Source organism: Pelecanus crispus, chromosome 6, assembly GCF_030463565.1.
Source record: "Pelecanus crispus isolate bPelCri1 chromosome 6, bPelCri1.pri, whole genome shotgun sequence".
NCBI lineage: Eukaryota > Metazoa > Chordata > Aves > Pelecaniformes > Pelecanidae > Pelecanus > Pelecanus crispus.
This window is the reverse complement of record NC_134648.1, coordinates 4872025-4898088: the sequence shown is the minus strand read 5'-3', so window position 1 is coordinate 4898088 and position 26064 is coordinate 4872025. Positions and strand designations below refer to the sequence as shown.

General features: G+C 39.8%; 1 protein-coding gene across 1 annotated transcript; it reads right to left on the bottom strand.

Moving 5' to 3' along the window:
* Positions 1-1481: 1481 nt before the first annotated feature.
* Positions 1482-19345, bottom strand: ZDHHC13 (zDHHC palmitoyltransferase 13). Its single transcript, XM_075712645.1, has 17 exons — positions 19322-19345; positions 18479-18621; positions 17958-18080; positions 17394-17471; positions 16023-16167; positions 14637-14701; positions 13887-14049; positions 12749-12874; positions 12291-12424; positions 11367-11467; positions 8525-8649; positions 7371-7433; positions 6908-7001; positions 5437-5520; positions 3899-4056; positions 2396-2493; positions 1482-1658 (listed from the first exon to the last, which is right to left on the bottom strand). Exons 1-17 carry the CDS (start codon positions 19343-19345, stop codon positions 1523-1525), a joined length of 1860 nt encoding a protein of 619 aa, XP_075568760.1. The 3' UTR covers positions 1482-1522.
* Between the last annotated feature and the right edge of the window lie 6719 nt (positions 19346-26064).

Below are 26064 nucleotides of genomic sequence, written 5' to 3'. Positions count from 1 at the left end.
ACATATTGCTAAGAACCTAGGGCATTTGTTTAGTATTTTCCACCTTGCAGGAAAAACTTGTGAGCTTGTATCTTAAGAAATTCTTAGAATAGCTTAAAAAGGTACAGTGATAAAACTAGATTCATGTTTGTTTTACAGTAAATAAAGACAAAAAACCTCATGGAACATTATTGGTTCTTAAACTAGTATTTACCACACTTTAGACTGGAATTTTAAAGACTCAGCATACTGTCCCATTAAGATAGAGATACCTTATGGAGCGCAAGGGTCAGAGTGTCCAACTTAGGCTGTATTTTCCTTTGTTCAGAATGTTACACTGTCTGTGTTTCTACCAATCTCCTAATGGAGTTTTGAACGCTTTGACATTTTGTGTTATGGCAAAGTAGATGATATTCACTTTGAGACAATTAAAAAGTACTTGAAATTCTTTCTCTCAGAGGGAGATATTTCTGAAGAAAACCAACATTTTCATAGAATACAGTGTTCTAAGTTTTGTTATTGTATGTTTTCAAGCTACAATAAAGTACTGATATTGCTTCACATTATTTTTACTTGATTTTTTTTGTGCTTTATGTTCCATAACATCGCAGATAAATGCATCTCACTGAGATGAATGAAATCCCCCATTTCTTAACTACAAGAATTCTGTTTCATTACATTGCTCTTACGTTGTCAGTTCTAGATGGTATTTAACTTTAATTTTCTGATCTTGATCTGTTTCCTTGCTGGTTTTCATTATTACCTACTTTGACTTATATTCAAAACCACACTGCCCAGCCGGCCACTCCAGACTGCCGTGGTAGCCTTTTCTTGGGAACAGGGCTGACATCGAGCTATTTTAGAACTATGCATGCAGCTGGGAATAAGTCCATATTTTTATATACATTGCTATTTTCCATCATCAACTTACCTATCTGCATACACTAACAGAGCATATATACATGCAAAATATAAGGCAAAGAGTCAGGCTTTTTCTTTTGGTTTTGCGCTTAGCTGTTCTTAAATACTTCACCGGTCACATATCCTTTGAATCTATTTCAGTCTGTAAAAATACACTTAGAAGCATGAAAGCTCTATTTTATTACATGTAAACCCTCCAAATACGAAGACTTAATAGAGATTTTTCACAACATAAGCAATAAAATTACAGGGTGATTCGAATATTAAATTTTTAAATATGAATATTCCCTTTAATTTTCAAATGTAATTTTCTTTTATTATCTGCAAAAATAAAGCAAAGGGTACCAACATGGTTTTGAAATTCTGCCCTAAAAACTTACCTTTAAAAGAATATATTCTTAGTGTCATCTCATCACATAAAATTACAAACAGTTTCAGCTCTAACTATATATACAGTGATTGTTCCATGTACAACCCTGCTGTAGCTTATGCAAGATAGTTTTTATATTTGAAACAATAATAAAAATAAAACCAAGCAACTTCAGAAGAATTTGTAAAAATTAACAAAGTATCCAGTTTTATTTAGCTTTCAGCTCAACGCTTTTAGAAATTAAGCACAACTTCATACAGAATGAACATTTTTCTCCTTTGCTGGATGAAGAAGGTTGTATTGCTTGGTCCAGTCAACCACATTGGGTTTGAACATACCAAAGCAACTGCACTGAAAAAAGTCGGCGAGATTCTGGAAGCATCCAAGACTGAAAATGAGAGAATTATCCATTAATAAACCTAACAAAAGAAGACTGCAGGCATCAGAAATACACATTCACCCTGAGACAGAACTTAAGATATAAAGCTGTCAATGAAGACAGCTCTGGGAGAAGAAACATAAGAACAGCTCGCTATTGAACATTATTCCTTTGTTGAAATTTCACAACCTGTATTACATTTAAGAGTGAGAGCAGATTAAGTTCAGCTCAAGTATTTAAAAGTTAGTACTTAGTAAGATCTCATCTGCTAACACACATGAGGAAATATGGACTTCTAGTATAACAGGGAAACCTTGGTACTAATTTCTCTGTTGAGCTAAATACTGCAAGAGAAGTCAGAAAGTGGCCAGTTCATACCTTAATTCTCTTTCTGAACCTACAGAACAGACACACAGATTGATGAACAAATTAAAGGACAACACCTCCTCAACCCCAAAATAGTATCTACTGATTAGAGCTGCGGACTGATTTTGGCACATCTTTTTCCTATTATGTATACAGCCAGGCAGAAAGAACCCCAGTAGCTCTTATGCTGGCTGTTTATTTCCTAGGGCAAAGGACGTTCTCAGCAAGGAAAATGAGGTCCATTTGCTCCTCTTAGCACAACTCACAACAAGCATGACTAGCACGTCCACAGACTGCCATTTTTTTGCATTCATGAGGTAGCGAAGCAAATCCATACTGAAAAGATACGTGCTTAAAACACACTATTCATTAATACTCACTTGTATGGAGTTCTCCTGAGTGAAACAGGATGCTTAGAAGATTTTCTCTGTAACAGGAGGTTCATTCTCTCATGCGAGGTCAATCCCAAGAATGCAATCTTACAGAAAGGAAAATATAAGTAATGGTTAAAAAATGAACATCACAAAACTAAAATTCTGGTGATATCAAAAGATACTATTGAGAAGAGAGGGAGGGGGAGGAGGTTGGCCACATCTAACAAATAAATAACTACTGCCATACTAATGACCAAAAAGTATGTTTTTAAATGTCACTTGCACTAAAACAGAACCCAGCAAGCTGTAACATTAACGCTTCCGCTGAGAAGGCAAGCTTAATTGGGATGACTGTAAAGACTGTACTTTTACAGATGTCTGTGGAAGTGTAAGGTCTATTGCAGTTAAGCACCTATCTCCTCAGATTTTGTCTACATTCTACCACACAAATTGGTAGAAGAAGATCCCCCCAAAAAGACAAAGTAGCTCAGCAAAAAAGATGAAGTAGATGTCAGAGACCTAACAACAACTCCATCATTTTCTTGATGTCTTCTTTCACCAAGCTTCACAATGAGATTTATGGAGGTTTTTTTCACATTTTTGCCTACCTATTCCTTTTTCCGTTTTCTTACTTTTTTAATCAATATAAATCTTATAAGCCCTTATAAATGGCTGCAAGGTTGCTTCGCTGAATGACACGCTAAATATCATAAAGCGGTACATTTACAAATGACTGTGTACAAAACACAGCACTTAACTGTAAATAACCTACCTAGATCCCTTTTTCCCCCAGGATGATATCTCAGTGTTTTGGACATTAGAGAAATCTAGCAGTACGCATTTAAAATTGCAGATTTTTTTTTTTTTTAAAACGAGATGTAAAACAAGTCTTTAGTTCAGTATGCTTAACACATATTCAAATGACACATCTTTCCTAAAAGCTGCTAAACAAGCTGTTTCCTAGATGTTTTAAGACAGATCTTCTCAATCTTGGTTGCACAGCCAAGCTCTCCGAGAAAAACATAAACAAGAAATTTGACAGTCCTCATTAGGATAAAATCCAGGTCATATATTTTTATTGTAGCAATGGGATTTAATACAGTCTAATGATGCACTGCTGAGCTCTGCCATAGAATTTTCAATTCAGGACTAACTGTGCTATTGAGTTTTCAGGCCATTTTTGGGGTAGTAATACCAGTTCTATTAGTCAAATAAGTTTCTTGCCTTTAAATACATCTTTGTATAGGTTTGGAATTTTTGACGAATGGGAAACCCAGAGCTCAGTTGTAGGAATGTTTTGGAGACTGTGCTCCTACTTTTAACATGGGAATACTGAGTGCACAAGTACCCATGAAACTTAAAGGACTGCCCTGAGATTTAAGAAAAGTACCTAGATGTGGCATTAATTAGTCAACGAAAGCGAGCACAAAGTTTTTAGGGGAGAAAAAGGAAAAAGTTTTAATATGATGACTCTTTAGAAGAGGAGCATAAACTGAAGCAAAATAATACCTGATAAAGCTGAACAGTTAGACACAATGAAGCCCATATGGTATGAAAACAGGCTACTGCGAAGATGTAGGAAACCCATGGAGAACAACATATTATCTGTGTGAAGTATGTCCACGCTCCATCTTGATGATAACTTGCTGTGCAATGGTTTGACCAATCTGACAAGATGCATAATCAGTTAATTATGTTTTTAGGCCACTTAAGAACTGAACAAAGATTATTTGCATGGAATGAATATTACACAGCAATATGCTCTAGAAATACCATATTTAATATATCACATTCCCACTTAAAAGCACCCACATAGATATGTGCCTGCTTGCTATTCTGGTTATGTAATCTTTACATTATGTGTCCATAATCCACAGAAGGAGCACTTAAGGCACTGGCTGCGTACCTTTTTATATGACATTGAAATAAGTCATCATCTCTCATTGCCAAGACTTCTGAAATTTTGCTTCATGCTTCTTTGTAATTTTTGGACAAGAATTTATCGTTTATCTTAAACACCATCATCAACAAAAGAAGACATGATGGTGACAATGCCAAGAAAGCAGTATTTTACCACTGAATAGATGTAAACTCGAATGTCCAACTTCTGTAGATTTCTTAAAAGATACTTAAAGCCTACCACATATGTATTTAACCTATTAAAGATAAAAAGGAAAACCTAAAAGTAGAGCAACTTTTTTTTGCCTCTGTGTCAGTAGAACAATAAAGAGGTTTTCCTCCCATGTTCCTTCACACACAGGAAATGGAGAAAATAATGCGCTTTTTGCATTCGTAAGACCACCACTGAAATGCAGAAAAGCAGCTCAAGTTCACATCCTGTGTCTTCCACTGCCACAGCTGGTTCACTTCACTCTACATTGAATATTGGCTCATTTCAACATAATGTGAAGTAATATAAAATAAAATTAACTCCCTTTACTTTTTATTTAAAAGGTTAGTGCTATGCTAATTCATCCTCAGGAACTACATTATAAGGGCTCTCCTCTCTCCTCCAAGAAATTTCTTAATTTTCCAAAGCAACAGTTTGGATTCATTAATGAGATATACAGTTCTCCTCTTTTCAAAGTTATCACTACATTAAAAACAAAAAGAAACTTTGCTAGTGTTCGATAGAGGTATTTCCAAATAACAAAATCAATAAAGCCTTTGCAATAATGTATTTACAAACTTATTTTCTATTACAGTAAAGGGTATCCAGATTAGAACCTGTATCCTGACCTTGCTCCACATGGCTTCCGTATTTCATCTCTAACAAAAATGCTTTCTGATATTGTATTTTCCAATGGACATCCCACTAGAGCTGTATCTTAGTTCTTACTCAACACAAACGTAATCAGATATTTGACCAAAGACTCAGATATGATGTATTTTCATTTAATGACAGAATTACAAGATAACACCCCTGCTGAAATATGGTATCAGTTGTGCAGGTATAATTACACTTGCTGGAAACAAAATGCTGAAAAATAAAGACCATACACACACATCCTTGAAAGCCAAATTAAAATAAATTCATGGATACATACGCAGAACAGTTCCATAAAGCAGCCAGACACCGGTCATAGTTAGGAAAGACAGGAACAATAGGTAGTAATGATGGTTCCCAATGCCTGAATTTGAGGCAAGGAAAAAAGAAGTTTGACATTTTAAAATTCACCAGGATTTGCATTTTCCCTTAAGTTAATAGGGATAAAAAGAATCAAACCCACTTCTTATTATTACCCCTGCTATCCTCAAGAGAGTTAGACAAGGCTGATCTCTTTCTCAACTTTATCCTGTAAGCCATCCCAATTTGTACAATACAATTAGTTCTGATAAAGCCAACCAGGATTCGTCTCTTACTACAGAGCATGCCTTCAGCTGGTTTAGCTAGATGAGGACTAATTATACAACCACAACTCTCCCCATGCACAGTACAATTGTCTCATATGACTGAAAAATCTAAGCTATTCCATTTAATTGTTTGACCTTCGTGTACTTCAGAATTGCAAACATATGCATAAAACCCAGACTTCTGTCACAGAAACTGTTACATGAAAATATACAATAATTTTTCTTTACATTACAATCAGCATTGCTCAAACCTTTGAAACAATGCAGGATGCCTCACCACCTTGTAAATAGCAAACACTGAAAAAACATTTCCAAGTATTTAACATTATAAAAAAGCTATTGGCAAAATAATACGCTAAAAATACACTGCTACAGATGTAAAGCTCTAACCTTTCTATCTCGAGCATCACCACTAATGAGACAGAAAGGAAGAAAGAGGGAGTTTCTCAAAGAACGCAAGAATATAAAAAACCCCCTACGGGATTATCTCAGTGGTCCAGCTGCTCCACTTTACTGTCTCTAACAGCAACAACAGGCAACATTAGTTCAGGAGGACACACGAGCCTGCCCACTTTCTAGGTTCATTCTCCTCATCCACAGCTACTGCATTAAAATGTCAAAGTGTGCACACTTGTCCAGTTCTTTTAGTATCTACTTTTGAACACATTGTCCAAAAATTTGTCTAATGCCTTTCTGAACCTTCTGATACTGCCTGTATCTGCAACCACTTACAGCAGCAAGCTCCAAAATCCCACTACCTGCCACGTAAAGACATTTTTTCTTTACCAATTTTAAATCTAATTGCTATTCTCACTGAGCCTCCCCTAGTTCTAGTATGATGTTCTTGGTGAGTAACAGTTCGGCATTCACTCGGGCACCATCTTCTTTTTAGGGGGAAAAAAAAAAGTCTCAATCATATCTCCCGTTCCTTCTTCTCTCAAAAGAAAGGGTCCCAGATTTTTTGGTCTCTACTCTTAGGGTGACCACTCCATCCCTTTAATAATTTTAGTTGCCTTTCTCTCTGCCATCTAACTAATTTCCCTCTGGTGCCTATCAGTAAGCCCTTTAGTATCAGCTGTGCTCTCTCTCTAAGGAGATAAATGTTCTTTCTGCAACTTTTAAAATATGTGGTATTTTCAAATCAGAGAAAATAAACACTATCACCTATGCACTGTCCAATCCAAATAGAATGCTGATCGTATCTGGCCACACATGAATCACAAGCAAGGCAATGCACAGATCTCAAAGGCTTCCTTACCTAGTTGAGGATGAAGGAAAAGAATACAGTCATAGCAAAAGCATCAATGTTGCTCAAAGTTTAGAGCATCACCTCATGATATTTTCTATAATTACTGTATAACAGACCTCACAACACAGAACATAGATGAGAACTATACATCTTAATTTTACAAAAAGAGAGATGGAAATTATTGTTTTATGAAAATTGGAGTCCAAGGATCTCAAAGCATCTCTTTTGTCACCGTAAAAGAAAAAAATAAATCTAAGTAATATAGAACAAACCACGCATGTAACACTTGCATGACAAGCAATGAGGAGAAAATTTTTTACAGCACTATTGAGTAAAAGCCAGGTTCAAAAGGAAAACAAATACCAAAGCCTCACTTACAAGACACGATGTACAAAATGTTCTGAAGTCCAAGCAGCCTGCTTCTGCAAGAGCTACAATGTTCTGAAAGACAAAGTAGTTTGCACTTGCATTTGGATCACATTTTCGGGGGGAATCTATGAAGACTTTTACATTAGGCCTTTTGCAGTTCATAAGCATTTTGAGTGCTAAGCACCGACAGGAGTAAGTACTTGCTATTTAAAAAGGTCCACGAGAAACACAAACCAGCAAGACTAATGCAACTTCACCCATGCAGGATTATTCAAAAAAGTATCTCTATGTTGCAAAAATTAATAAATAATGTGAATGAAATATTCTTTAAAATTAGATGGTATTAAGACGCAAGGTACCTCTCACACAGTCAGCCAGACTTCAGAGAGATGAGGAGAGCTGCTATATTTACTCTTCGTTTGTGAGTACTAGATAGACAACGTTTACTAGTCCTGTGGCAACAAGTTAAAATTGCAGTTTATTCTCCCTGGCAACCTGAAGAAATACAACCTCATGGAGAGCAAAGAGATCATAAACAAAATGCTTTCCTTAATGCACAGGTTGGGGAGACGAAAATGCTAAATTCTCTACCGACTAGTTGGCCATCACTTCTTTTTGCCATTCTAAAATAGAGCTAGGAAATAGCATGCGATTAACATGATGCTTTAGCAGAAAAATCAAACCACCGTATGCATCTTCAAAGCACCTGACAAAATTCATGCCATTTCTAGCCTTTGGTATGACTTAGGAGCATGGAGAATTGTAGGAAAGCACTGTGAATATCTCTTTCTAACCTTAGACAACTGGAGTGGAAACCATACAAAATTTCTATTCATTAAGTGAAGTTCTAAGTGAATTTATATCACAGATAACATTAGTGCTGTGGGTCTGTACGACGTTTGGCCAGAGCTCACATTTCAATGAGAAGATGGAGGCAAGGAAATTATGGCAGGATGATGAAGATAAGGAAACAAGCAGTAGTAGGAAAAATTACCTACCATCTATATTGTTCAATGACAGAGCTAAAAACTCTTAAAAGAAGAAAGAGTATTTCACTGCTTTCAAGTTTAACAAAGCTGCACATGATGACAAACAAATCAACCAAAAGTACCTATGTGTTGTACCAGGTAAGCCCTTCCATTTGTTTTTACAAAATCACCTACCTCTTTTCTTTCTTTTTCTGAAGTCTTAATATATCCAGGATCGGTTCTCCAAGTTTTATAGAAATAATAAAGAAAACCCACCATGCTGAACATGGCAGTGATTTCAAGAATTGTATCTGTTACATGTAATATTCAGGTTAAGGAATGTATTCTTATACTACGTCTCACCGCTATTTGTCAAACAAATAAAATATTCTAAAATTAGTTTATGTTATTTTACAAGCAACATAGAAAAAGTAAAAAGAATGACTTCCACTTTTATAGTAGGATCTACTCTATCCTTCAGAGGCCATCATATCAGAGAAGTTGAATATTCTGCCCAGTCTGAGCGTTGGAGAAGACTTTTACAACTGCATAAACCTGCATGACAATACAGCTCCCTGTCATCCCCACTAGCACAGTGCAGAATTTTGCCTTTGATTATTTAACAGATATAAAATTAATTAAATTTCTTTTTTCCCTCTGAAGTTTTTCTATTTTATTTAAACAATACCAATCAGATGCATAGTTATTAAGCTTCCAGCAGCTGTGAGATTTGTTTGACTGCTGCACACACCTTTAAGTCATTGAACAGGCTCTTACTCAGACTGTTTTCTAAGTCTCGTCCTCTCTTTTGTTTCAGCCAAGACAACCGAATAAATTCGAACAGAAAAATGCAACTGGAAGTCATCCTGGAACTATCTTTGTCACTCAAAAAACCAAGCATGCACTGCTAAACATTTCTGAAGGTAATGGGACAGCAAGTGGGAACCCTTCTTCCCTCACAAATATACTAGAAAATCCATGATGATGAAATGACAAATTTCTGGTCTAATTGGAGATTTTTTTTCTTGCATACCGCTTGCTTTTACCCAGTGGCTGACCGTTTTAATTACAGTATACGGAGGGAATTCATCTCTCATGAACTCCAGAGAAGCAGACTTAAATTCAGTGCTTTTTATATATAGTTATTTGCTACAATTCCTCTAACAGACAAATTATTATTATACATGAGGGAGGATATATGGTCATTAAGAACATAATTTTTACACTACGGACTAAAAACATTTGTACGTCAGGTGAAAGGGGGAGAAAAACACGCCAAGATTAACTGTCTATACAGCAACAGAAGAATGTGGAGTGGGACAAATTTCATACCAATTAAATTCAAGCATCGAACTTGAGAGCTTGGGCTGCTAAAGAACAGCCCATGATGCCACCAAGGAGCAGTCAGAGCCCAAGCCTGCATTCCATCTCCAGTGACCACTCAGCCACCATATAAACCGCACAGTGTGAATAACTCTTAAAAATCAAGTACTGCAACCTCAAGGTTCTTTTGTCTTATAAACTTAACAGCACTGCACATAGCTCTAATTAAAACCAAGATGATAAGTTATGAAATATTGGCACTGTGTATTACCAAACTGTGGTTGTTACACTGCAATTGCAGGGTGCACTTATAGAAGTCAAAATGATGGTGCATTTCTTGTGGATACTACTGGTCTATTTGCAGTTCTGTTGTTCTTCTGGAGCTGAGAGAAGTCCCTAATTAGAATGGCTGGGTTTTCATTTAGTCTAGAGGAGCAGTTTGACAGACAAATACAGGTAATTAAAATACCGAACACTCCGATAACACTCAGATCTGAAACCAGTTCCAGAAGGAAAACACTTGAATGAAAAAAAGGGTTGGATAGTGAAATGGAAAACTATCTACTTGCCCATCTCACCAAGCTATGGTTAGACCCTCAAGAATATTGCTATGCTCACTATCTTCAGCAAACTGTCTGACTCAAACCCCTATCGTTGGAATTTTTTTTCTTTTAATTTAGATGAGACCAAGAAAACCTTAAAACTTCACAAAGCAATACTGAATAACGTGATTTTCATTTAGACAAGCATATGCGTGTATCCCCAGTGGGAATATACTCGATCAGTTCATCGAAGTTAATCCTGATAATTCTATTAAGGACATCTTAATTGGGAACAGTACAAAGAAAATGCCACTTAAAGGATGAAGTAATTAAAAATTAATTAAAATTGTGTAGCAATATATTATAGCTGGTTTAGTACAAAATTGTTTACAGTTCTAAGTACCTCCCTAAAGGCCTTTTCACAAAACTGAATCAATAAATAAATAGATGCTCACTGTGTAACGAAACAGCAGGGCACTGAAAAGTGAGTGTAAACTACTAAAATGTTTTTGTACTCATCAGTGCAAAGCCTCTTCAAATAAAGTAAATAAAAGGTAGAAATTAATCCGCTGTACACTGAAGGATGCAGCATAACCTTTGAATGAAGATATATAGGAGACCGGAAGATCTATTTTGGAGGGACTTGAAGAAATTTGTTCATTGGGTTTTTTTGGGAGGGGGTGTTGTTTTTAAAAGCAGAACCACGAATACCACTAACTGTCAAATGCTTCTCATTTTAGAAAGAAGAGATGCTTTGAAAATTATTATTAATGCATGTGTTATCCAGTTACACCACATACCAAAATACATTACTATATGACAGTCTCAATGAGAAAGATTAAAGAGTCACATGGAGAAGCTAACAGAGACAGTTAGGTTTATAACAAAAAGATGTCTTCATTTTGATATTCCAGTAACATAAGAAACGGTTCAGAATTGTACACTATTATCTGCTAAAGATAAAAGAAGGTACTACAGGTTTTTAGTCCATATATGACTAATTTAAACTTAAAGTTATTTCACCCCTGCCAATGGAAGTAAACCAATCTTACCAGACATTAACAGTCACATGGAATTATGTGGGACTGCTCATTACTATTTGCATGACCAGGCTTAGATTTATTAGGAACTGTAAGGAGAGTTCTGTTGCATTTCTTGAGTATAAAGGATATCAGGCAGGAACCAGAAAAAACAGGTCACAGACATCCAAAAAACTGAACTTAGCAGAAATCCTGTGGGAAGATACCTTAGATTCTTGAGCCCCACAAATTGCCTGAAAGAATATTAAAAGAAAAAATTTTTTTAAAAAAATATATTTAAAACATAACTCCGTAGAGTATAAATAACCTGGTTTGTTATTTGAAAAACTTCACACACACGGTATGCTTCAAGTCTCTCAAAGCAATCAAAAATTGTCACTCAAAAGCATTCTTTAGCCCGATGCGCAGGGGGTTAACAATGCAAAAATAAAACTGAAGAGTGTTCTGTTCCAGCCTAATATCATATACCAGAAGTGCTGTAGCACTGGACGAAAAGCACGATCTCTGTCTATTTGCACACTGATAGCATTGCCATTGCAATGAACACTGACTGTTGCAGGAACTGTTGAAGAAAGCCCAAAACGTACAAAACAGCTCAGGATAACACTGGGAGGTCTGGGGAGCAGAAGGCGAGGGAATGGTTCATTAAAACTCATTGTGTCACAAATACAGAAAGAAAAGTTGAGATAAAGCACATTTCTGAGCATTGTGAATGGATATCTCAGGGTCTACCAGACGCATATCTTCAATAACACTCTCTTTATCATTAAAATTAGCTAACAGGCTGCTTAAACTGCTGCTTAGTGGTTTGGGGTTTTTTTTTTCCCAAATCTTTCAGTGAAGAGAAACTATTATTTTGCACACATAAAGGCATTCAATTTCTACAGTCATTCTAAAAAGTACATATATTTAAATCCTTCACACACTTTGCAGCCATTTCTCAGGAGGTATATTTTATGCTAAGTGAAACTAAACTTCGAACATAATACTGCATTAGATACCTTATATGATGTCTATAACAATTAAATACACATACAGAAAGAAAAAGCCACAAACCTCACAAACAGAGCCATCCCAAATAGCAGGAAGAGAAGCAGACCTCCTTTCAAAAGCCAAGAATCAGAACTTAAGTTCACTATGTATCCTATGGCTCCCATCAACGTCAAGGAAGATGCCAAGAGCAGGAAGAGCTATAAAAATGATTATTGTTAAAATATGACAAAGTATTCAAGCAGGACTTACTTCAGAAGTATTCAGTTAACACAATAAAACCTGAAAGACTCAAGGCAGATAAGACAAGGGGACACATTAATACATCATGGTGGAGGGGGGAAGGGAGATGACACAAAAAATCCCACCGACCGTTGCTACGTGCTTTTAAAGAATTTTATTTTTGTGCCCCCAATTTCAGAAACCTTAGAAAATCCTCTTGTTAGAAAAGAGTTAAGTTGCATATTATTCTAAACATGGAGTGCTGTAGCTTTCTTTCCATTAGTTATTATTTGGGAAATTACCTCATATTTCTCTACTATTTTCAGTAATCTGTTATTTCTTCTGCTTCTCATTCTTTCTTCCTCTTTTACCATATAAACCATGAAGCGATTCAGACTTTGATAAGCAAGGTCAAGTGGTGTCTCTCCCTTTAACAACAGAAATGGTTAGTTACTTATGCACTTAACACATAAATGCTTTCCTTTTTAACAGAAGCAAGAAATAAATATAGCTAAAACAAGAGTAACTGGGCAATTACTTCCCAGCCCCCACCTTTTTTTTTTTTTCAGGCAAGGGTAAGCTAAATTCAGAGTTTTAACATGCTTAATCCACTGCTTTGTAATTCTAAAAACTGATACTTGCAACCACATTGCATCTATTTGAGTTATGTGTTAGACTGTCTCCAACAACCTGAAATGCTAAACTGTCTGCTCGAATATTACATGCTTACTGAAAGGGAAGGTTTCTTGTTTATGTCAACATTTTAAAACCAAACAGCAATATCCTAAGTCACACATACGAATAAAAAAAAAAAAAAAGCAGCAGATGGAAAAGCTGCACAGTTTAATACACAAACCCTGAATAACTACACTGTACAAACATATCTATATAGTCATAGGAATTGATACTTTCAGTGTTTATACTTCTCACTATGAGTTTTTACAAATATTAGGACAAAGACTTTAGTATGTGATCAGCCCTTCTGCATGTACAAACAGGCATTGTCAAACACTGGTTTTCACAGGATGACACACACACCTTTTTAAAGTCTCACTGGACACAAAGATGCTGTTATGTTTAAAAATCTGGGCGAAGTCATTACTCCTTATAACAATGTTTTGAAGTAAAAACAGCCAACTTAAAAAAAAATAGCGTGTGTGTGTGTGAGGATGGTCAACCCTGCAAAGGACGCAATTATGTTCAAAGTGACCGAAAGGCTTGGCTGTTCATTAAATGAATGTTGCAAACAATGTCTGCATTCATACTTGGAGTCACACCACAAGAAAGGTCCTAATTCCTTTTGGGAAAGACCAAGAACACCTGCTCTTAGTCAACCCCTGTTGCAAAGGATATGGAAAGTCAACAGGACTCGTATTTTTCTTTACATTCATTTTACACATTCATGCCACATGGAATGAAGCATCATGAAAGAAATTGTACCTTGACATTTTTTATGTCCAGGCTAGCACCAGCTTCCAGCAACAGATCCACTGCACTAGTATTTCCTGACGTTATTGCCCAGTGCAGTGCAGTATTCTTTTGAACATTGTCTACAGCATTGAGAGAGGGGTTAAACCTTAAGAGAAACCTTGTGGGTTCCGGTCTAGATGGAAATAAAGTATAAAAGTTAACAAACAGAAGATAATCTATACTGGAGATAACCTTTTGAACACCTTCTAAAAACCACTGTTCCCATCTGTGCAATAACAGCGCATACACAACGCCTTGTCTCAGAACAAGCTCATCAATGGTAGAACCAAGTTTATAATTCAGGACCTGTCCTGAGGGTTTTTCTCCAGACTATGTTATCTTACCATTTTAACAAATATGAGGTATATACATAGATTCTACCTTTCTACAACACTGTGTATAAGCTTACATCTCCACATTTTATTTACTCTAAATGCATTTTACTGCATCCACCTCCATTTATTTTCATTTCTGGGAAAGCACAATAACGCTGCAGATGATTCAGCCACAAACCTGAACTTCTTTTAGAAATTCTTTTGACTTTCTTTACTATATCCAATTAGCTACTTCATAACTCCTGACCTCCGAAATACTGCATATTTTAGTACGACTAAAAGGGAAAGGAATGTCAGTTTAACAAGAAAATTCATAAACAAAAATTCACCTCACCGCTTCTTGGGTACAATAAAATAGATTCTTCTTAAGTTATTCACTACTTACCCAATCGCTTTTTGTGCTGCTAACATTAAAGGTGTTTGTCCATTGAAGTCTGTTGTGTCTATGTTCTAAGTATAAGAAAAAGATAACAAGCAAGTGACTACCAGTGATTTCAGGAAACAGTTAGGTGGTCAGATTCGGAGCCATACCACTGGCTTAGCTTCACTGCAGTAGTGGAAAGAAACCAAATTATACCAGCCAAGAAGCCAGCGCTCATTTAAGTGTTTTTTTCCCCCCTCTATGAGTCTTGTGTGTCATTCCTTTCACAATACGCTGAGTCCCCACTAAGGATATTTTTAAGGGAGAGTCTCCGCTAAGGATATTTTTAAGGGAACTGTGTTAACCATATTTCTTGTCCTCTTTGTGCAAAAGTACTATAAATGAAATGTACCTTGTAAAAGCAATGTTAACCACCTTCCTCATGTAAACAGAGGTACATGACAGAATGTCCAAGTACATAAAACTGGTTTATTAAAACAACAAAAAAGGATTATGTCTCTCAAGACATAATTATTTAACCATGTAACTTGCATTACCTAATTTTCTTCCTCCTCCTTCACAATGAAGGTTTCCTTCTTCCCCGTCTCCGCCCAGCATTACATTTGAACAGATTTACTTAAAAGAAATGTTTAATCACTTGGATTTTTTTTTTTTAGTACAAGACAGGTGGGCTAAAAACTTCCTTAAGTTTGTGATATATACCATCCATACCTACATTCCAGAAGTCAGTTACACTACTAAAGAGAGCTCTGTGAGAAAGAAAATAAACTTACCAAATCTTTAAATCTTAATACTCAGTGTTTCAAAGAAACAGTCTAGATCATGTAAGAACTCTCACCTTTATTAGCAAATTGTTACACTTGTCAATAATTCTGCTTACTTCAGGTGTAAGCTAAGCAGACATCAACTAAAGTGGATACAATATAAAATTACAGACAATATAGGAATTTCTAATAAAAAATTCAGACCTGGTCTGATCATCTATTCCGCACGCTTCAGTTGACGGACAATTGCACAGATTATTAGTTACAAAATTGTAATCAGATAGTAAATATTTCATGATGTATATACTGTATATACTGCTTTTTCTTCTCAGGTTTACGAGCCAGTTGTTATTTATACAGCATCACAAATCTGCATAGCCTTAACAACTCTCCTTAAACACTCTGAATTGTATGTGAATGTGTATGTGTGGGGATGACAAGAACAGGGGAAAATATTAAAAAAAAAAAAAGCAAATATATACATATAAAAAAAGAATCTAAGTTTCTCTGAACTTATGGCACAGGGAAATAGTTGTCAAATACCTGCTTCTCATCTAGAAAACAAAACAAAACACAGGCAGCTACTCATAAGTAGAAAACAATACTTGGGACATCAACAACATACCTGGCCTTTTGATATGAGGTAAGCTACAATGGGCATGTGTTGAAACAGCACTGCTAAATGAATGCTACTGAATCCTTCCCCATCAATAAGAGTGGGATCCGCTCCACATTTCAACAATAACATGACCATCGGTAGGTGTCCTTGTCTGTAATGATATATGAAATGAAACTATAGAGATGACAAAAAAGATGGAAATTTTAATGAAAGCATTGCCTTAACAATTCTCATAGATACCCCACAAAAAAAATTTCCTTTCAGATTCTTGTGGCTTTCTTCAGGAAATTACTTTTTTTTTTAAATTAAAAGTTTGTATCAGAAAATTATGTTAAATATATACCTTAATAAGTCAGCCTAAGGCAAACTGTTAATTTAGAATACAATGGTTATTCTACAGTAATTTCTCCTGTGAGCAGTCTTTCTCAGAAGAAGCATCTAACTTTGTTTGGCAGAAGACTAAGATAGCCCAGAAGAAAGCACTGATCTTCCAATGTGAGAATCTGCACTCTGGAAGTTATCCCAGAATAATGGTTTAAGGTTATGTTTTTTCCCAGACAAGCAGTGCTTTGTCCTTTTGATCATTTTACTCAAGTCCTGTCCTAGAAGCCGAAGTTGTATGATCTTAAACTGTATCAGGTTGGACAGATGTAGTTCTAGAGCAGACGTAGAAAGAGCAGATCCAAAGAGGCACTAAACATACGCAAGCACCAACAGCTACTGCCACCCAGGAAGAGACACTGCACGTTTGTGGAGGCAGCTACAAGGAGCCCAAGAGAAAAAGCTAATGCCACTGGGAGAAGAAGGTCAAAGACCTCTCTACATGCCTCTGAGCAACAAGGTGTCTTACGCTGGTCCTGCCACTACAGGCTTGTGCTTTAAGTCCAGGACTGGCGGCGTTGAGTCTTAGGGGAGCACACCAAGGGAATCTAGTGCAGAAGCTAAAACGACTGAAAGCATACGAGCTAGACAGGCTGAAGTCCGAGGGAACTGTGACCACAACTTTTTCAGACTTAAACAGTGCCCTAATAAGCATCAAAAGCTAACTTCAGTGTCTTAACACAGCCAAGTCTGCTTTGCCCCGTAAGGCAGGACTTACGAGGCAAGGTCTGAACAGTACTGTTTCATCCCTAGGGAAAGTTCAAAACGTGACTCCAAGTGACTAAAACACAGATACACACATAACACAACTTTGTGGCCTGCAAAGTCACCAGGAATCAGAGAAAAGGTTTCAGCATTATTATGGACATGCAGTGAAATTCCTTATACCTTAATAAACATGCCACAGAGTTTGATTTAAGATGACCACCGCTGTGCCACACAAAATACAACTGTTAATGCCACCAGATTTACAATTAGTAGTTGCAAGCAGCATACCTAATGGCCCAGTGAAGGGGAGTTGAATTCAAATCTCCACCTAGCTGATCCACTATCGCACCTTTGGAAATATAGTATCTGTGTAACAGCAACACAATATGATTAGGAATAGACATAATAAAATATTAAAACATTATATTAAGGATAGGATAGCTCTAGGAGTAAATACCTCATAATAACAACAACAACAAAAAATCACTAGAGGGGCAAATGGACAAGAGTATTTTTGCAGTAAAGGATGCTGTTTTGAGAAAACATTTAAGGAAAAAATATAGTAACTAGCAAGGAACCTATAAAATCAGCTTTAATCTTTGTTAAACAAAACAAACCGAATCCAGGAAAATCTAATGATTTCATGTAGTACATGACTTCACATATAAAGAAACCATGGTAACTCTACATTTCAGCGACATTTTCACAAAGGTAATTGGGTTAAAATCTGAATTTTATGCTTTTCTTCTCAAGCAGCATGTGCCATTTGTTTTGAAGTATAATAGCAACAAAGTGATATAACTAACAGCGGCAGAATGCTTGTGTTACTTTCACAAGGACTCTAGAGCTTACTTAACCAGCTCCTGTCTGTTGTTTATCGCCGCCCAGTGAAGAAGAGTCACGTTTTCTTTGTCCGGTTGTCGAACATCATATCCTGCTTCTACCAGTTCTTTGCATCGCTCTACCATTCCATACCTTAAATGAGAAAAAAACACATTGATTTACTTATCATTTGTTATGTATCCTCCAGTTTAGAGACACCCACATAGCAAAGAAAAAGTAAATGTCAGTAAGCATCATCCAGCAGGTCCTACTAGAGCAAATTCCACACTGTATGCAATGGAAGTCTTGCAAAAAGAGTTGGGCTGAGCCTTGGTGAGTATAATTTTCTACCTAACAAAACAAACCTGGCTGAGATACCATTGCTTATGATACAAATATTTACAACAGTACCTTTACGTGATTTTTCTTCTTTCACTACGGGGAGAAAATGGAACTGGGAAATTTTCCTTTGTAAAAACATCCAGCCCGGCTCACATTTGAGGACACTCCCATCTACTTCAACATTTTGCACACACAGAACATATACTTACTGTGTAGCTTTGACGATGTCACAGGTGCTAGGGTCTTGGACAGCTGGATATGGTCCTGCTAGCACTGGCAGACCTTCATCCCCATGGGCGCTACGGCAGCTGTGCACGTGCGGTCGATGAGGCCCGTGGCAATGGGTTTTACACTGTGGGTTAACGAAACAGCAACAGACCTTAGTCATACACTGGACACCACACCTCCCTCTGTACCAGAAGGACACGCTACACTTGCCAAGTTGCGTTAATACAAATCAGGAAGTTAATTTAAAGCACAGTTAAAAGCGCCTGACAAGAGGCAAATCCTTTTATTCGGCCCAGGGACGCGGGAGGACGGAGGGGATACGGTTCAGGCCCATCAGGCCAAATGACGAAGGCGTTTAACACCTCGCAGAGCTGGCTCCCCACACGACGCCCTCACCCACGGCAACGCCGCTGCACTAGGAATGGCAGCCTGCGCTCCTGGGCGGGCTTTGAAACGCAACCGCAGTCCACAGCGCCCGAAAACCAGCTGCGAGGCGCTGGGAGAGGCGCACGCCGGGCAGGACGCGGGCCTCCCTGCCCGCCTCCCGACGGGGCTGCCCGAGCCCGAGCCGCCGGCGGACACCGGCCCCGCCCGGCTGCCGGCTCGCTGCGGGCCCCGGCCCCGCCGCCGCCCCCTCCCGCCCCGTGCCGAGCCGCGGCCTCCCGTCGCGGCCCCCCGAGGGCAGCCGGCCCGCCGCCCCGCCCCGCCCCGCCGGCCGAGCTCCGCGCCACCGCCTCACGGGGCCCCGGGACAGGGACCCCCGCGGCCGGGCGGCCCCTCAGCACCCCTCCCTCCCCGGCAGCCGCCCCCGGGCCTCCCCTCACCGCCGGGCCGCCGCCGCCGGGCATCCTCCCTGCCCCGAGCTCGGCGCCCGCCACCGCTTCCTGCTCCCGCTTCCTGGTTACCGGCTGCGGCTGCAGCAGCGCCGCCGCGGGGCGGCACCGGGCGCGCAGGGGGCCCCGGCTCGCAGGGGCCCGGGCTCACGGGGGGGGCCCGGGCACGCAGGGCGGCCCCGGGCGCGCAGGGGGGCCCCGGCTCTCGGGGGGTCCCGGCTCGCAGGGTCCCGGGCGCGCAGGGGGGACCCCGGCTCGCAGGGGGGCCCCGGGCGCGCAGGGGGGACCCCGGCTCGCAGGGGGGCCCCGGGCACGCAGGGGGCCCCGGCTCGCAGGGGGGCCCGGGCACGCAGGGGGGCCCGGCTCGCAGGGGTGTCCCGGCTCGCAGGGGGGACCCCGGCTCGCAGGGGGGCCCCGGGCACGCAGGGGGCCCCGGCTCGCAGGGGGGCCCGGGCACGCAGGGGGGCCCGGCTCGCAGGGGTGTCCCGGCTCGCAGGGGGGCCCGGCTCGCAGGGGGGCCCCGGGCACGCAGGGGGGCCCGGGCACGCAGGGGGGCCCGGCTCGTAGGGGGACCCCGGCTCGCAGGGCCCCGGGCACGCAGGGGGCCCCGGCTCGCAGGGACCCCGGCTCGCAGGGGGCCCCGCAGCGCTACCAGAAGCGCCCGGCGGGCCCCGGGGCCGCAGCGGGCCGTAGTGCCGGCAGCCGCCCGCGCCGGAGCGCCTAGGCGAGGCAGCCCTAACCTCCCCCGCCTGCTGCAGCCTCTTCAGCTTGCAGAAGCGCAGCAGCAGCTCCCGGCTTTCTTCAGCTGTCCGTCGAGCTGCTCCTCGCCCTGTCCTTGGGCGGGATCACGGACGCGCTCAGTGCGTGCTTCGCCTTTTACGCCGGCCCCCCCTCGCCCCCGGGGACCGACTCCTTTTCCGCTGGCACAGCCTTCGGGGGTGGCAGCGAGCAGGGGCAGCCGAGAGCGGGCTGAGCCCCACGCCTCGCCGGCGAAGCCTTCAGCAGGTGCGAGCCTGGCCCACCCGGGCCGCCTGCTGCAGCGGGAGCGGCCGGGAGGGCGCCGGGAGGCGGCGCGGGGCTCAGGCTGGCAAGCGGGTATTGAAGCATCAGGAGTTGCCAGTCCTTGTACAGCTCGTAAACATTGTGACACGTGATAACGTTCAAAGCCAACATTACAGTATGAAAGGCTACCCAAGAATTATCTTAATGCTGAGCAGAAGTCAAAAAAAAAAAGAGCAACGCCTCATTTCTGGCTGCCCATGCACTGGCTAAAGCAGGGTGGGAGCAGAGGAGGAGCAGGCTGTATCGTAAAGCACGTACAGCAGAGGCAGAACAAGAGTTAAGGCAATCGTAAATCTATCTGCTAATGCTCAAGAGTTTGATGTTGCAACCTTAATAACATTCATTTGACACATCTTCATATGTAGCTTCCTGAAACTATTTTTAAGGGCGGGGGGGTGGGGGAGTATTTTCTCTTTCTATGGTCATAGCAAGACTCTCATTCATCATTAGAGCAGTATCTACCATTTCAGTCAAAAAAACCCCTAAACCCAGTACCCAGAAAATGGCCAAAATACGCCATTATCGGTTATCGCAAGAGAACTGAAAATGCTTGTTGGTTAGCACTGTGGGCTGGTGGCAGCCGGCAGATGCCCTTCTTTCTTCCTTCCTTCCTCCTCCTCCTCTCCCTCCTCGATCCATAGAAGATCTCATGCTCAATGCAGTGCCAGGCAATGGAGATCTGAATGGGTCTGGGAGCCTGTTGTACAGGGATTTCTGATCTGGTAAGACGAAGCCTGGCCCATCACGTGTATTTTCAGCTCAGTGTTGCTGCCTTGGAAAAGGGATGGTTCTCCATCAAGTTCTTTAAGAAGTTCATATCCTGTTAGTAAGTTTGCCAGCTACCAAAGTTGCTGAGGCACACAAGTCTCAATGAGAAGATGAAAAAAATTCAGAAAAAAAAATTCAAATGCTCTTTTTTGTTTGGTTCGTTGCAAGAAATAAAAGTAAAGCCTTACTGTCCTACAGCCCTTAGGCTTGTCAGATCTCACGCTGAAAACAGTAACAGTAGCAGGGATTCACGAAAGTCACCAGAATACTGTAAAGTGAAGAGTGCTGGTACCTTACAGGTAGAGTGGCTATCAAAATGCTTTACACTCATGAAAGCAGCTTTGTGTTTTTATGACTGCTGATAGTGCCTTGTACTTTATACAAACTTCAGCTGAGATTTTAAATAATTTTAAATATGTAAGTTGTTTATGAGATAGGTAAACATCGCTCAGAGCACTCCTCTTACATACTTGAGTTTTATTTGCTTTTCCCGAGCTTTTTACTGTCTGATCTTCCTGTCTCTCAGGCTTTGTCCTTCTATCCTCCAGTTCCAATCCCCCTCTCATCTTCATTTATTGTCTGGAAGGAAGCAGACAGCTACATCAGGATCCACCACAACTCCTGAAAAGGCAGCTCAGAAAACCATGTTCCAGGAATCCTGATGTTCATGAGCACGCTAAATCAATATGGTAAGCTACTCGCCATCAAGCTCTTACCAAGTATTGCAAGGTTATTTCTCTGGCCTGCGCTGTGCTCACTCTCATGGGTCATGCACCTGTGCCTGCACTGCCCTAAGTCTCCTTCCCCAGCCCTGCAAAGGTGCAAGCTGAGCACCTCCTATTCATGCTGTGCATTCATATCCCAAATTGCATGGTTTAGGCCCCCAAGTTGACTGAAGGAACAAAAGTAAGTGTTTTTTCCACCATCAGAGAAAAGTTGGCTAGAAGATGTTTAAGTCTGTTTTATTTCTAAATTCTTGTTAATTTTAGGCTGTTAAAAAAAAAAAAGATTTAAAAAATTATCAGCCATGGAACATGGTCAAATCACCAAAGACATAACAACTGTTATTTGTTGTTGTTTACATCAGCTGAAACTGTAAATGTTACAAATTTTTCAGTTAAAGCTATTGCAAATGCTGTGGGCACCTGCTGTCCTCCGTGGTTACTGGAAAGTGGGTGAATAATAGAAACCTGATGCAAACAAACAGAAAATATTTCCATCACAATAATATTTGGAATGAGTCCAGGAAAAAAAATCATCCTGGATGTGGCTGCTGGAGGCTGCTCGCGGTACATTAGGAAAAATCGCTTTATTCCAAATAAACTACCACTTGCTTTCCTGGCATTATTGTGGAAGAACAAATGTGGTTACCGATAGTCTGAAAGTGTGGCTAGCAATCAACATGCCACACAATGAATGCAAAATCAAATTCCAGTTGACAGGTTAATACAGATTTTCCTTCCATTTGGAGAACTGCTACATAAATAGATATTAAAGTGGCTCTAGTTGATAAAATACTAAGAGCTTTAAATTGGTTCAATATCACAAAATGTTTTATATGATTTGAATACAGAAATCATGTTGGGGAAGCTTAGGGAGAAACACTCTTGTGATAATTCTAAGATGCCACAAAAAGATTTGGCAGGCATTTTGCTGCTTGGGTACGTAACAGATCCCCTAAAATGCAGAAACACAAAAATAAAACTGAAGAAGAAAAAGGGTTAGTGTCTTCCAGTGTGAGAGTTTGGCATGCGAGAAGTTAGGATTTGTTAGAATAGAAGTTAGTTTGATAGAGATTTTCTGCATTATCTGAGACTATTCGCAAACCTTAAATCACTTGATTATATGATACTGTATGACGGTAGCAGTAATTATAGTAGCGTACAGGCAATTTTCAACTTGGTCTCTTTTAATCTTTGTTATCTGTGGATCCCACCTCTAGCATCTTTTTTTTTTATATATATATATTAAAAAACCAACCCCAACCTTTCCAGAAGTAGGAAAAATTAAGGCTTTTCTTCTACTATGTCTACAGCTGGCTTTACAAAAGAAACCATATTTGATATTGCTGAAATCCAGAGCAAAGCTCCCAATGGAAGGCAAGATCTGGTCCTCAAAGAACAGATGGGCGAATTTCCATTTTAAATTACATACTATCTTTATTGTATTTGTGGGGTTTGGGACATATAGTGGTTACTGATTTAATTTTTTTTTTTTTTTAAATAATCTGCCACTATTATCTTACAGTCTATAGTGACAAACTAAGCTTAGAGAAAGGCTTTGTTGAACTATGTGGACAATAAATTGAGGCAGAACTGAACAGCTTTATAAGTTTTTTTTCTGCACTTTATTGTGCTATTAATGCTGCCCTGTTAACACATCTCATTTATTTATAGTTGTTGAGTAAATTTGCTCAAAGTACTCAAGCATTTGCATGAGTAACAACAACTTCTACTGGTTCAGAGTCCTTAAGAGACTAAAAGCCTTGGATTTAGTGCATTGTCTTCAAAAGTCCTTAAAAAAAAAAAATCCACCTTCCTAAACAGCCTTTTTCAAGTGACTATGCTAGTCATTAGTGTAATTTTGATTAGATAACTTTAAAGAGCTACTTAGGTGTTAGCAGCTTTCAAATAGCATTTTGCATTCACTTCACAGGATAAATGACAGAGAAGCAAGTATAAAAAAAGCTGTTAAATCAGATCAAATTATATGAAAATTGCAATTTAAATAGTATAATGCTTTTTTATTATGGCAAAACATCATATTACACATTTTACATTTTCCCTTATTGCTTTTGATGCTGTTTTACGAAGCACTATAGTAACATTTTGCACATAAGTGTATCTTTTCTGAAAAAAAGAAATTAGAGGGCACAGATAGCTGTCAGTTTACTTCTAGAACATATTTCCTTATTGTATCTCCCCTAAAAAAGAAAAAAAAAAAGAGTATCTTTCTCCAATTGTGCTGTTCAAGGAGTTTTTATGGAGCCACAGGAATAACACCACAGTCCTGCCAAGAGAAGGATCACTGTAGTTCTACCTCCATTTACACCCCTCAAATAAAGCCATCAACTGTGTCCGTGAAATTTGAATAAAATGGATTGTATGTATCCTCAGAATGATTTAGATTCCTTTTCTGTATGACTTGTGTGCATAGCCACTCGCAGCCAGAGGTGGTACAGAGGCACTGGGGCTTGAGACAACCACCGATGTACTCCAGTTTGCAAGTTCTCAGACGAAGAAGTCGTCCATGGACATTGGCCACGAATTCTGTATTGCCACTCAAACTGAACAGCCAGCTATGTGGGAATGTACAGATTGCCTCTACCTGTGATTCAGAGCCAGATTTCTTTTCAGGGAAGATTTCTAAACTTAGACAAAAAACCCAGAATGCCACACCCCCAAGAAAAGTACAGTTGGGAGCTGCTTATGCATGAAGTTGAAATACTCTTATTCTCAAAATGTTCAGTATGTAATTCTCCCCATCTAATGTAAACAAGAGCACCAAACAAAAATGCTAATTTTGATTAAGCTATTGTCTATAAGGCAGTTAAAAAACCCCAGGACACGTAGCGGCCCTCAACAAGTGAGGAAAAGACACACAAATAGTAAAAGCACTTAAAACCCCCTAGGTGTGTGGATTACTGGCTTGTGTGTACAGCTTTCCCAGTGTTTCATAAACAAAGCTAAGCACATACAGTGCTGTTTGAGTTTTAACTAATAAACCCATCACTTAGGAGAATTAATATTTTTATGATTAGGAAAGTCCTGATGTGATGAGTGTTTTCCACTAAAAAGCAAGAGAACTCCGAGGAACAAAGCAGTTTCTTTCCTACACTCTCCTCAGGTAACAAGGAGAGACAAGGTTGCCTAAGGAGACTCAGATCGTCCCAGAACCATCAGGCTGACGTCCACACAATGCCAAACGGCACAACTGGAACAGATGCTGGAATGCACTTTCTTCCTCATCATTTTTAGATTCTCAAGATTGTAAGTTGCATTAGAAACACAACCCTTTAGGTACTTGATTTCCCCCCCCCAAGCACAAAACTGCTGCCATGAGGACAGAACAGTTATCTGAGAATGAAAAAGTTTTACTTCACAGCAGCCTCACTTCCTTGTAGCTGAACATACTGGATCTTAAAAAAAAAATAGGAGAAACCTTTAGAGTGTGTGCATAGTCTGCATTTCCTACAGCTATGGCTTGTGCTTGAATTGTAGGACTCTATCACATCACCGCAGTGAACCACTTCATTTACCTCCCTAACTACAAAAAGCATAAAACCAGTATAGGAGCAGTCAGTCAATCCAGCCTCGTGAAATTCCACTGAAGTTACACAACAGATGATATTAAACAACAGAAGACACCTAGTTTGTTGTTGGTGGTCAGAGAAGCTTTGCCAATCCAAAATAAGGAACTCCAGAGTATAACTGAGGACAGAATTTATTTTGTCACATCAGTTCAACTTTAGGGGATAGAAATACATGTATGTTTTGAAACACCAGAGTCTTGGGCTACCCAGCTCTGCTGGAAGCACTGACACAGCTAAACAACTAAAAGAGAGCTATGCTAAACAGAAGCAACTCTGTCTGGGAGAAAAAAAAAAAAAGTATTTACTGGTCTTATCTTAAAAAAGACATAAGCAAAATCAGTGCAATAAAACACTGAGCTGAGTACCATCTTCATGGCATGTATGATACAACCTGGAAGGCAGAGTTTTAACCAGAATATTTATGTACTGCTCCTGGTGATTTGTATTAAACTGTGCATTTCAGCTGCAATATTTTGAATGTTGGCACGGTCAAAATTAATTTATCCCACGCTCACACTTGATTTTGCTGAATTGCCACGAGCTGTCTTCTTTTTAGGTGCATTCCACATATTTGTTTTGTTGCTTTCTTCTC